Source organism: Neoarius graeffei, chromosome 14 (genome assembly GCF_027579695.1).
Source record: "Neoarius graeffei isolate fNeoGra1 chromosome 14, fNeoGra1.pri, whole genome shotgun sequence".
NCBI lineage: Eukaryota > Metazoa > Chordata > Actinopteri > Siluriformes > Ariidae > Neoarius > Neoarius graeffei.
In genome coordinates, this window is record NC_083582.1 from 20,069,324 (window position 1) to 20,082,830 (window position 13,507).

The following is a 13,507-nucleotide window of genomic DNA, read 5'->3' on the forward strand; positions in this document are numbered from 1 at the left end:
AGATTCCTGTGCTTCATTGCTCCATTTTGTTCTCTGATTTGTGTGCGTCAGTGTATTTGCCTGTGTGTACTTGTGTGCATGTGACTGAACTGCTCTGGCCACTGCCCGCAAAAGGAACCAAACAAAAAAGCAGAACTACTGTTGCAAGCAATTTGGTTTGCTGGAGTTATTAATTTACTTTTATCAAGTGCAAACAACTAAAGTTGAAACTGTTTTAGGGTGGGGACACTGCAATAGACTGGAAGATCCAGTTCCTTCTTGAGTGAGGATTGAAAATGGCAGCTCTGCATTGTGGCCTAGTGTGGCTCCTGCTTGCTTTTCTGAGTGTTGGAACATGGATTCAGGGAGCAGTGGAGGTTGAGGAAGAGAGCCAGGATGAACCAGAGGAGCTGGAGAAATTGAACATGGAAAAAAGTAGTGAAGAAGGCGGAGAAGCCACTGATGAGGGAGCACAGGATCTAGAACAAGACAGCGATGAAGATGATGATGGCGAAATGGAGGAAGATGATGATTATGAGGGAGAAGACATAGCAGAAGAGGATCAGACAACAGAGGAAGAATCTGAAGATGATGTTGAGGAAGAAGACACCACAGAGAAGAGTGAAGCTGATGGGGAGGATGATGTAGAGGAGGAAGAAGCCACTTCGGAAGATGAGGATGAAGGAGAAAAAGATGCAGAGAAGGAGGAGGAGGAAGAAGAAACAGAAGAAGAGGACAGACAGGGGGAAGTTACTATGTCTGATGACAAGGATGATGGTGAGGAGGATGAAGCAGAGGAACAGGATATTAAAGTACATTCTGCGATGGAAAAGGATGATGACGACCAAGCCAAAGGTGATGAAGATGAGCGTGGACTAAAAGATGCAGATGATCAAGCTGAGGAAAAAGCTGAAGGTATTTATTTATCGTGTTACAGTTTTAGGCCTCACTCTTATCTATGTTGTCACAAAAGTACACGTTTTAAGCATCTAAGCAATTTTATACATTGAACACCAGATTAGTGACTGGATCATATTTTGCATCGATTTCAACTAGTTTACCACCAATCAGTGATCTTTAGCACTGTAGCAATAGTTAAGGTGGGTGGAGCATAGAAGCACGGCAGGCCAGAACGGAGTTCACAAAAACCCTTTTATTTTAGCTTTTCAGCTTTACATTTATTCTCCCATGCACGCGCACACGCGCACACACACACACACGTGTTCTGGTTGGGGGAGAGCTCCCTTCCTCTGCTCTCCCTCTCCTCTTATAGGGCACGGTCACTGGGGAAGACACACAAATAGGTTAATTCCTATCAGGTGCAGTGATTCTGCCACTTACCTTCCCTGACTCTGCCCTCCATTCACAGACCGATGCTTGACCACGCCCCCACTGCCCGACTCTGGCCGGGGAGCCATCCGGCCTGCAGCTGACCCCCCCCCTTGACTGGAGAGGAAATCCGCCATGACCATCTGTGCCCCCGGCCTGTGGACCACCTCAAACTTAAACGGCTGGAATGCCAGATACCAATGGGTGATCCGCAGGTTGGCATCCTTCATGCAGTGGAGCCACTGCAGGGGCACGTGGTCCGACCAGAGGGTGAAAGGGCACCCCAGCAGGTAATAGTGGAGGGCGAGGACCGCCCACTTGATGGAAAGGCATTCCTTTTCTATGGTGCTGTACCTGCCCTCATGCACCAACAGCTTCTGGCTTATGTACAGCACTGGATGGTCCTCCACCTCCTGGGATAGAACAGCCCCCAGCCCTCTGTCCGACACGTCTGTCTGCAAAACAAAGGGGAGAGAAAAGTCAGGGTGTGTAACAGTGGCCCCCCACACAGTACAGCCTTTACCTTAGAGAAAGCCTGCTGGCATTGCTCCGTCCACTGGACTGAATCTGGTGCCCCCTTTTTAGTGAGATCAGTCAGTGGGCTGGTGACATCTGAATAATTAGGTATAAACCTATGATAGTAGCCAGCCAGCCCCAGGAACTGTGTCTCCCCCTTTTTGGTCTTGGGCCTCGGGCAGGCCGCAATCACTGCTGTCTTATTGATTTGGGGACACACCTGCCCATTGCCCAAGTGGAAGCCCAGATACCGTACTTCCACCCGCCCAATCGCACACTTCTTCAGGTTGGCTGTGAGACCCGCTCGCCTCAGCGACCTAAGGACGGCCCTTAGGTGTTCTAGGTGCCACAGCCAGTCATTACTATAAATAATGATGTCGTCCAGGTGTGCGGCCGCATAGGTGGCGTGGGGGCGGAGGACCCTATCCATAAGCCGCTGGAATGTAGCGGGTGCCCCAAACAGCCCAAAAGGAAGTGTGATGAACTGGTGTAAGCCAAATGGTGTGGAAAAGGCAGTTTTTTCTCGGGTAGTGGAGTCAAGGGGATCTGCCAATAATTCCTTTGTCAAATCCAGTGTCAAATAAAAACGAGCCGTGCCTAGTCGATCGAGCAACTCGTCAATACGAGGCATCAAATTTAGACACCGCATTGACTTTTCTATAGTCCACACAGAACCGGACCGACCCATCGGCCTTGGTAACCAAGACTACTGGGCTGCTCCAGTCACTGTGGGACTCCTCGACGATGCCCATTTCGAGCATGGCCTCGAGTTCTTCCCGAAACACCTTTTTTCTTGTGTTCGGGCAGTCTGTAAGGGCGGCTACACACTACTACCCCCGGGGGCATCTCAATGTGGTGTTCTATGAGGTGGGTGTGGCCGGGCAGGGGCAAGAACACATCAGAAAATTCTGTCTGCAACTGGGCGACCTCCGTGAGTTGGGTCAGGGAGAGGTGGTCTCCACAGAGGACCAGATCAGTGGGTGATGTCAATTTTCCCTTTTGAACCTCTGGCCCCAGCTCTGCCTTCTCTGGAACCACCGACACCAATGCCATGGGGACCTCCTTGTTCCAAAGTTTTAACAGATTGAGGTGGTAAATCTGTAACGCCCCACCCCGTCTGTTTGCCTCACCTCATAGTCGACGTCCCTGGCTCGCCGTGTGACCTCAAAGGGTCCTTGCCACCTGGCGATCAATTTGGAGCTCGATGTGGGCAACAACATGAGTATTTTTATCTCCCGGTGTGAATTCCCTAAGGCGCGTACCCCTGTCGTACAGATGGACTTGACGTTCTTGGGCCTGCCGCAAATTCTCCTGGGTTAGGTGCATGAGTGTGTGGAGTTTGGTGCGCAGGTTGATAACGTATTGAATTTCATTTTTGCTTGTTGAAGGTCCCTCCTCCCAATTTTCATGCAGCACATCTAGAATGCCACGCGGCTTATGCCCGTATAATAATTAGAACGGGGAGAACCCCGTGGAGGCTTGCGGGACCTCTCGCACTGTGAATAACAGGGGCTCAAGCCATTTATCCCAGTTGCATGTGTCCTCGCTTACAAATTTCCGAATTATGTTCTTGAGGGTGCGATTGAACCATTCGACTAAGCCATCCATTCGTGGGTGATAAACGCTGGTGCAGATAGGCTTAATTCCCAGTAACCCATGCAGTTCGCGCAGTGTGCATGATATAAACGTAGTGCCTTGATCAGTCAGAATCTCTTAGTGATTCTGACTGAGTCAGGATTCTGACTCGGGAGATGACACAGAAGAGTGCTTCTGCAATACTACATGCTGAGATATTGTGAAGAGGCACTGCTTCCGGATATCCCGTTGCATAGTCCACCAGAACTAAAATAAAGTGATATCCTCGTGTTGACCGATCTAATGGCCCGACGAGATCCATCCCAATTCTTTCGAATGGGGTCTCGATTAATGGCAGAGGGCACAAAGGCACTTTTGGAACGGCCACGGGATTTACTAACTGGCATTCGCGGCACGCCGTACACCACCTACGGACATCGCCGCGAATCCCTGGCTAATAGAACCGGGCCATTATTTGGGCTAGTGTCTTATCCTGCCCCAAGTGTCCGGCCATGGGATTAAAGTGAGCAGCCTGGAATAGAAATTCCCGGCGGCTCTTTGGGATTAAAAGCTGTGCTATCGGTTCCTTAGTCTGAGTGTCCTGCGTCACTCTGTATAACCTATCCTTAATAATGGTGAAATGGGGAAGGATGGGGTGGCGTTTGGCTGGAGTGTTTGACCATCGATTACTCTCACTTGGTCAAACGCATGCCGCAGAGTTTCATCTCGCGACTGCTCTTACGGGAAATCCGTGAGGGATTCCCCGAGAGAGGGATGAGGAGCCTGCTGCTCCTCACTCTGACACGGTGATGACGTAGATGGCTCTGTGACAGCTGCTCCTGCCAATGCCACACCGGGACCTCCCCCTGCTAAATTATGGCAGGCCCCACTCTTCACTAGATGCACCATTAATTCCCTAAATCCCAGCCAATCAGTCCACAAAATTATTGAGTGGGTAAGGCAAGGATTAACCACTGCCTTTACTCTAAATTTTTCACCTTGAAATAGAATGTGGATTGACACTAAAGGGTAGTTGTGAACATCCCCATGCACACGCAACACTTTCACCAATTGTGCTCTCCCCAATGCCTCGTCTTGCACCAGGCTTTGGTGGATGGAGGTCCGATTATGGCCAGAGTCCACCAAAGCCTGATACATATCCCCTTGGATACTCACCGGTATGCGATACGCTCTGGCCCGATTGAGGGTGGTCCCCGGCGGGTCGGGGATCTTGACCACCGCGCCCACCTCCATCACAGAGCACTGATGCTGGAGGTGCCCTGGCTCCCCGCAGTGCCAGCAAACCGGCCCAGGCTCCCCTCTGCACTGGTGTTCCGGAGCTCACTCACCTGGGGGGACACAGACACAGAAGTAGGAAACAGTAGGGCACCGCAGGTGCGGCGGGCCGGCTGGGGTGGAGTTGGCCCCCGCCTCCATGGTGGGGGAATGGGGTGAGGACGAGAAACAGAAGGGGGAGAGAGAGAGAGAGAGAGAGAGAGGGGAGAAGAGGAGATGCAGCTGTTCCGACAGCAGGACAGCGTCATATGGTCCTCCGCCAGCTTGATGGCCTGATCCAGCGACACCGGGCGATGGCACTGGACCTACTCCGCTGTTCCTTCCAGAAGTCGGGCGATGAATTGTTCTAGTGCCACCAGGTCGATGATTCCCTCGGCGTCGCGGTTGTCGGCCCTCAGCCACCGCCGGCAGGCGTCCCGGAGTTGCTGGCCAAACGTGAATGGCCAGCTGATCTCCTCCAGGCACAGTGCGTGGAAGTGCTGCCGTTGCTGCTCCGGGGTGTGCCCCACATGTTGGAGGACGGCCCTGCGGAGGTCCGCATAGACCAGCCGGCAGTCGGCGGGGAGCTGTAGCGTGGCCAGCTGTGCCTCGCCCGTTGGCAGGGGGAGGAGGCGCACTGCGTACTGTTCCACAGGCCAACCCCATGCCTCTGCTGCCTGCTCAAAAAGAGCGAGAAAGGCTTCGGGGTCGTCATGCGGACCCGTTTTCGTTAGGGTGAGGTGGGAAGGGTCCACGGCAGTGGTGATGGTGGACCCTGCTGACATGAGCAGGTGCCGGAACGCCTGGCGATCTTCCTGCTGTGCCAGCACCAGGGCTTCAAACCGTTGTTCCTGCTCCTTCCGGAGGGCGACCAGCGCCTGGTGCTGGCTCTGTTGGGCCGAGGCAAGGGCATGGACCAGGTCCTTGAAGGGGGAGGGATCCATGGGGCTGTTCTTTTATGTACTCCGTCCCGGGTTTCAGCACCACTGTAGCAATAGTTAAGGTGGGTGGAGCACAGAAGCATGGCAGGCCAGAACTGAGTTCGCAAAAAACCTTTTTATTTTAGCTTTTCAGCTTTACATTTATTCTCCCATGCGCACGCGCGCGCACACAAGTGTTCTGGTTGGGGGAGAGCTCCCTTCCTCTGTTCTCCCTCTCCTCTTATGGGGCGCGGTCACTGGGGAAGACACATGAACACAGGTTAATTCCTGTCAGGTGCTGTGATTCTGCCACTTATCTTCCCTGACTCTGCCCTCCTCTTCCCTGACTCTGCCCTCCATTCACAGACTGTCGCTTGACCACGCCCCCGCTGCCACAAGCACCTTCTGATTTATCACTAAAAAACATTTATTCCAATTGTAAGATGTTTAATTTATTCTAGTTTGGGACAGTAGGTGCTTTTGTTGTCTCGTTCCAGGCATGCAATTCTAAAATAGCCTGTTATATGTAAACACTAGCAAGCATCTGAACTCTTCAAAACATTTTAAGCCCCCTATGGGTGTTTACTGTTGACACGAACATAAAATGATAATTTGTTGAAACCTTTTTCATGGCAGCTAAAATGATGGGTAAATCTTGTGGGGGTCATAAAAATTCATAGGTTACTTTTTAAGCAACCGCTTCCTCTTTTTGAGCTGTCACAGACGTGGAGATGACACTAACTGTCGTTTTCTTCATACACAAGCTCACAGACACCCATGATTGGTTAGTGTCTCTGTGATTGACAGGGGAGGAGTAACGCGTACCAATACTAACATCTACTGAATGTTTTCTTTTGCCTTGCCAGGAAAAATTTGGAGCTCATTAGTCCACAGTCCACAGACACTACCTGAAAATCACAGAAAAAACAAAACATATTGCTTACATAAAATTAGAGGAATTAAAATAAGATAAATATAGGCAAAGGACAAAAAAACAAAACAAAACCGCATGTGTCTTGGGTCACTGAGCTTCAGTGTTCTTGTGTTTAGGTTCATGTAGATTGAGATCTGGTGACTGTGAAGGCTATAGCATGTGATTTACATTATTTTTCATCCTCATTAAACCATTCAGTGTGCCCTTATACACTGTCATCCTGGAATATCCCACTCTGATCAGAATAGAAATGTTTGCTCAGAGTGATTTGATCAGAAGAACTTTGTGTTGATTTGTAGTGATGTACTGTCTCTCTCTTAAGGGGACAAATGGAACCAGATAATGCCAGTGTAATGGAGCCACTATGGTAGGGTGGTGTGTGCGGTGTTTTTTTTTTTTTTTTTTTGTCGTCCACCCACACACACACACACACACACACACAGGTCTTTTATCAGCTGTGATGCAAGGTTATTCTGAATGTACAATTTTCAACTGCAAACTTACCACTGGAATCAGCAGAGATTGGTGGAAAGATTTGAGTGATGTGAAACAGTAGTGGGGCATGATGTTCAATAATGCACATTCAGTGCTCAGTTTGTTATATATTACACACACACAACTCTGGAAAAAAATTAAGAGACCACTGCAAATTCTTAGTTTCTCTGGTTTTACTATTTATAGTGTGATGGTCTGCTGGCCTGTCTCCATCTGCATTTGTGTTCTGTTTTTTGTTGTTTCAGTAGGTGTGGTTTGGGTTAGGGTTCCAATTCCAGGTCCCATCGCCAGAATTGGAGACATCTGGGCAGGCTTGCTCATTGGGGATAGATTAGGGATAAAATTAGCTCATGTTTTAAGTCGTTCAAATTCTGTAAAGCTGCTTTGCGACAATGTTTATTGTTAAAAGCGCTGTACAAATAAACTTGATTTGATTTGATTTGATCTGGGCCTGGTGTCTCCATGCCCTTAAATCTGGCTTCCCTCATATCCCAGTAGAGCTTTCTTTTTTCCCCATCACCGCTTTGTTTTATGTCTGTCTATATTGGTGTTATTTTGTTAGAATAAATTGCTTGTTATTTTGGCGTCCTTGCTTTTTGCCATGGCTCTTGAGCCAGGTCATGACAAATTGAGGGCTTGTCTAATCTATTTGATCCTTTGTCTCGCAAAATTCTTGTTTAAGTTAAGAATTAAATATCGTAGTTTTTGTTTCCGCCTTTACTGTGGGAGTGCTGCAGGTCAATTTTGTGAATGGCTTGTCTTGCGTGACACAATTTCGTAGTGGGGATTCCCTTGTGTTCCGCTCAGGTGTAGTAATCAAGGCAGGAAGTATAGACTATTTGCACTTGCATCACAAATCTCCCATGATGCTCTCTGATTTTGTTGTGTCTGCCATCTTTGTGGCATAGCATCCATGGCGACCGAGGAGAGTATATTGGCAAACTGTAGTTTTTTGCAAACATATCATGAATTGAGTAATAGTGACAAGGTCAGATACAGGGAAAAGATAAGGTGGTTCCGTACAGCAGTGTTGTAGAGTATGAAGACAATGTACGGATGTGGCCGAGTGTCAAGTCAGTCAAGTCAAGTTTATTTGTATAGTGCTTTTAACAATAAACACTGTCACAAAGCAGCCTTACAGAATTTGAATGACTTAAAACATGAGCTAATTTTATCCCTAATCTGTCCCCAATGAGCAAGCCTGTGGTGATGGTGGCAAGGAAACTCCCTCAGACGACATGAGGAAGAAACCTCGAGAGGAACCAGACTCAATGAGTGTGAATTACACAGACATTGTGAATTGCCCAGTGTTAACTACTAGCTTTGTCACTGGTACCAACTGATGTACACTATCATTTACTGTTTAGTGCAAGTTTACTGTAAGGATCTAGAAGGTTCCTGATGTGGGCAAATGTTAGCCTGGGCCCGCCCATCCTAAGCGTGATGCAACACGAGGGCCTGTTGCGAGCTTAGTCTGGCCAGGCAAGCTATCTACAGCTCTTCCAAGCTCCCGAAAAATCGGGAACCAATCAACTTTGAGCATCTCCAACGGCCCTGGGTAGAGGCGTGTTCAAGGCACTGACGTAGTAGAACTGCGACCGGAAGCCATAGATTGTTTACAGAATCTATGCCGGAAGTGCTTCATTCACGCTTCCGCATCTTACGCATAGATGCTGTATTGAAAGCATTCAACGGGAAGTTCTCATTGAAAACAGAGCAAAGAGCAGCCCTGGAGGTATTTATTGAAAGGAAGGACGTTTTCGCCTTGCTCCCGACCGGCTTCGGTAAGAGTTTAATCTACCAGTTAGCCCCGTCGCGTCGCATACGTCAGAGGAAAGAGTGATGTGATTGGTTTAAGCTTCGTCACAGCCTTTTCTGGCTTCGACCAGTAGCAAACTGAGGCATTTCAGGGAGGCGGGTCAACCACAGGCTCTGGGAAACAGTTGGGCTTAATATCTTGGCCAGACCAATAGCTCAGAGAGCTTTGAAGTCGCGTTAGCCAGGCTAGGCAAATGTTACACAAAACACAAACAAAAAAAAAACCCAACCTAATTATTGACGACATCTAAGGCAACATTTTACCAAGCTCAACTACCTACATTTTACTGGGGCTTTGTGCTTTGCATTTGTAACTGCAATATAAATTGGAATTGCGCTTGCATGTAAATCACTTACAGTATGTCGCATCTTTATATATTTGTTTATGGTTCACATAAACAGTTACGGTAGAAATATAAACTTACCCTTTACGAAATTATCTGCACGTACTCGTACATATTTGTAGCTGGTCTCTTTTATGTCCGATTTGTTCAGATTTGCAAGCCACTGTCTCTGTCGTCTACGGGTTAGATCTTCCATTGGGGGTCCTTCTCATATTCTAACAGTGGGTAAACTGGACAATCTGACTCCAGCCTTAGCAGAATTGTTGGAGCAGCCGATAACTGCACAAATTTGTGGCATTTCATATTAAGGTACTTGTTGCTATGCATGTGTTATTCCACAAAGATGGCGGACACAGCTAAATCAGAGAGGGTTATAAGATATGTGATGTCGTGCAAACAGTCTATAGGCCTAGTTTGAGGAGACAGTTCATTTCCTTGGTTTGAGCAGTGATTTTTGTTTGGAATTTATAAGCTTTTGTTTGTTTTAAAGTTCAGCCTCTATGGGCAATGATTAAAGTAAGCATTTGACTGTTGCACTGATTATTGTTTTGTGGCAAATGTGCTGTCCCTGTTAGGTGTAGTGGCATTATCCTTTGGGTTTTGCTGGGCTTGTGTGTAGTGTTGTGGCGAAAGTGGCTAGAGCAATTGGCTCGGAAGTGTATCCATGGTGTGAGAAGGAGTCGCTAGTTTCTGGTTGTTTTTTCTCCCCACTGGGCTTTAGCACTTAATTTCCCACCGCCTGTAACTGCATGAAGAGCTAGGCTTTAGCTTAGGTAAGTACGTAGCTTTTGGGGCCTAGGTAGTTAAAGGGGCGCGTGTTGCTTTATTTTAGCCTTAAATCTGGTGGGCTGGTGCACGGAGTCATGCACTTATTGTATTTTGTGTTGCGCACATTGGTTAAAAAAAATAAATAAAATGCCAATGGTAAAAGAGTTTATTGCTTCTCCATCGGAAGAAGTTTTAGATCAGTGTACAAAACAACAGCTGCTTAAGTTAGCAGAGCACTATAAAGTGTATATTAGTAATAATTTTGTAAAGGTAATTTTAAAAAGTAGTTTGGCTGCGTTAGGTATTTTGATTGAAAATGAATCTGCTACTTCGTCACCATTATCTATGTCAATGAAGGGGTTAATTTTTCAGCAGTGGAAAGAGTTGTTGTTACAAATTGAGCATGACAAATATAAAGTGAATGCTGCGGAAGAAAAAGAGCTGGCCATGGAGAAGTTATGCCAAGAGACTGAACAAATGCGGTTAGACCGTGAACACAAACTTTAGGTAATGCAAGAGGGGAAAATCCCACCTGCGTCTAGATTGAGCTTTCATTCATTGTCTGATCGGTCTGAATTTTGATGTCCTGGGAAATTTGAGACTGATGCCTAAATTTTCAGAGTGATCCTGATTCCTTTTTTCTGCTGTTTGAAAAAGTGGCCGATGCGCGTAACTGGCCAGACTCAGCTCACGCATTGATGCTATAGTGTGTAATGAGTGGTAGAGCTCAAGAGGCCTGCTCAGCGTTGACTTCAGTGGGTAGTCAGGATTATACTAAAGTAAAAGCGACTATACTGAAAGCATATGAACGAGTTCCTGAACATTATAGGCAACGATTTAGATCATGGAAAAAGGGTCAAAAGCAGAGCCATCTAGAATTTGCTCGTGATTTAACAACTTATTTTTCATGTTGGTATTCATCTGCTGAAGTCACTAATTGAGACTCTGTGTGATCTGATTGTGTTGGAACAATTTAAAAACTCAGTTCCTGACAGTGGCTACCTATATCAGTGAGCAAAAGGCACAGACTGCAGATGAATCAGTGGTGTTCGCTGATGACCGTGTTAATACATCAGAACAGCTCTGGTGAGTGCTGGTTTCAGACTAGCAGTGGTGCTGGTGTGACTGCTGAGGTTTTTACTCATCTGAACAGACCTTTTCAGGCTGACAGCATGACTAGTGGCTCACGAGATGTATAAAGTTTGCCACTATTGCCATAAATGTGGCCATTGGAAAGCTGAATGTTACATGCTTAAGTCTCACAAGAATAAATTTGTCTCAGGCTCACACGTGAAGGGTGCCAGCTTGGCCGCGCCTGGGCATTTAAACACACCGGACGCTGCTGCCTCTGATGCACAGGTAAAACACTCGTGCAGCTGCTCTAGAATATTACTTGCCATTTGTTAGAATGGGGTATGTGTCTATGGTTGGCAGTGATGTGAAGGTGCGGGTGAAAATTTTGAGGGACACGGGGGCATTTGACTCTTTTATCCAGGCTGGTGTGCTGCCCTTGTCTAAAGACACTGAAGTGGGTCACTCAGTTACAGTTTGGGGAATGGGCTTAAATGTTTTGTTTGTTCCATTGCATAAGCTGATGCTTGATTGTGACCTGTTTCAGGGCGAGGCTGCGCTTGCTGTGCACCCAGCACTACCTATTGAAGGAGTCTCTGTGATTCTTGGTAATAATCTTGCAGGTGCTCGCGTTTGGCCTGATTCTATTCCGCCTCTTGTCGTTGAGCCAGTGCCGTGATTGAGGCCCAGGCTGAATGAGTGTGAACGAGATTTTCCTGAGACATTTGCAGCCTGTGCTGTAACACGTGCTATGGCATGTGCAAAGTCTGATCCTGAACCAGTTTCTCAATCTTGTAAGAGCAAACTGTCACAGAAATTTTCATTACCTTTGGCTGATTTCCCTGTGTCTGTTTCCCGTAGTGAGCTGATTGCAGAGCAGAAGGCCGATTCTTCACTGGCTGGGTTGTATAAGCTGGTCCAGCCTGATAGTGAAATGGGGGACAATCAATGTAGATATGTTCTTCAAGACTTGCTGTTGGTGAGAAAATGGGCCCAACATGCCGGTGGCTTTGTTGGGGATCCTGTATTACAGCTTGTCTTACCAGCGAAACTCCATCAGTCAGTGTTAAAAGTTGTACATGATGAATCTGGACACTCTGGTGTTCGTAAAACACATGACTGTGCGTTGAGACATTTCTTTTGGCCACATATGAAAAAAGAGGTCTCCGCCTACATCAAAACATGCCACACATACCAATTGACTGATAATTGATAAATTGATAAATCAAATTTTGAAGCCAGCACCACTGTACCCCATTCCTGCTCTTTGTCAGCTGTTTGAACATTTATTTATTCACTGTCGGACCTCTGCCATGCTCAAAGTCTGGTGCTAGCTATCTGTTAACAGTGATGGGTCAGAGCACCCGCTATCCTGTGGCATATCCATTGCACACAATTTCCATAAGATCAGTAGTTCGTGCTCTCTCATTCATTTTGATTTTTGGCATTCCGAAAATTATTCAGTCAGATCAAGGTTCAAACTTCTCTTCACGTGTGTTTGCTCAGGTTTTAAAACAGCTTTGCGTTCAGCATAACCAAGCTTCAGCTTATCATCCCCAAAGCCAGGGGGCGTTAGCACATTTCCACCAGACACTTAAGTCCCTTCTTTGCGCATATTGCACAGAGTTGGGGAGAGACTGGTTACCATGGTTGATGCTTGTGGTCAGGGAAGTTACACAGGAAAGTACAGGGTTCAGCCCAAACGAGTTTGTGTTTACTGTATGAACAGTACGTGGTTCACTGGCAGTCTTGTCGGACAGTTGGAGAGAAGCAGTGCCTCCTGAAAATTTGATTGATTTTGTTAATGGTTTTCGACATTGTCTTTAGGTAATCTGGCTAAAGAAAAATTGGCATCTGCGCAAGAGAAAATGAAGTTCTGGTATGATTGGCATACCGAGTGTCATATTTTCAGTCTGTGTGATCAGGTGTTAGCCTTATTTCCCATTGTTCATTAACCATTTCAGGCCATGTTTGCAGGGCCATATACAATAGTGAAACAAGTTTCAGAGCAAAATTACATAATCTCCACACCTGAGCGCAGGAAGAGTACATAGCTCTGCCATTTAAATTTACTTAAGCCCTATTACTCCCGAACGCCCCAGTCATTGCTATGTTGCACTCAGCCGGGCGGTGGTGGTTCTCATGTGGCTTGTGTAGCTGAGGCCGTCGATTTGATTGATTCTGCTTCTGTGGAGCAGGAGAATGAATTGGGTGTGCCAGAGCAAGTGTTGTTGCTTGGCCATTTTAAAAACTCTCAGGCTCTCCCTAACTTGGGTAAGTTGCTGGCACATTTGCCTGCTTTGCATTCTGCAGAGTTGGCAGATTTGATTCATAGTTTCTCTTGTCTGTTTTTTGACACCCCTGGTTGCACGCATTTGATTGAACATGACATTGAGGTTGGAGATGCTAAACCAATAAAACAGGTTCTATTGGGTGAATGCTGACAAACTGAACCATCTAGATGGTGAGATTACTTACATGCT

General features: G+C 46.9%; 1 protein-coding gene across 1 annotated transcript in view; it reads left to right on the forward strand.

Annotated features, from left to right (window-relative positions):
* Positions 1-202: 202 nt before the first annotated feature.
* LOC132897506 (sarcoplasmic reticulum histidine-rich calcium-binding protein) overlaps positions 203-13,507 on the forward strand; it is a 46,435-nt gene continuing 33,130 nt past the window's right edge. Inside the window, exon 1 of the mRNA XM_060938773.1 lies at positions 203-894. Coding sequence (XP_060794756.1) covers positions 276-894 — 619 coding nt within the window. The 5' untranslated portion in view covers positions 203-275. The remainder of the gene's footprint in view (positions 895-13,507) is intronic.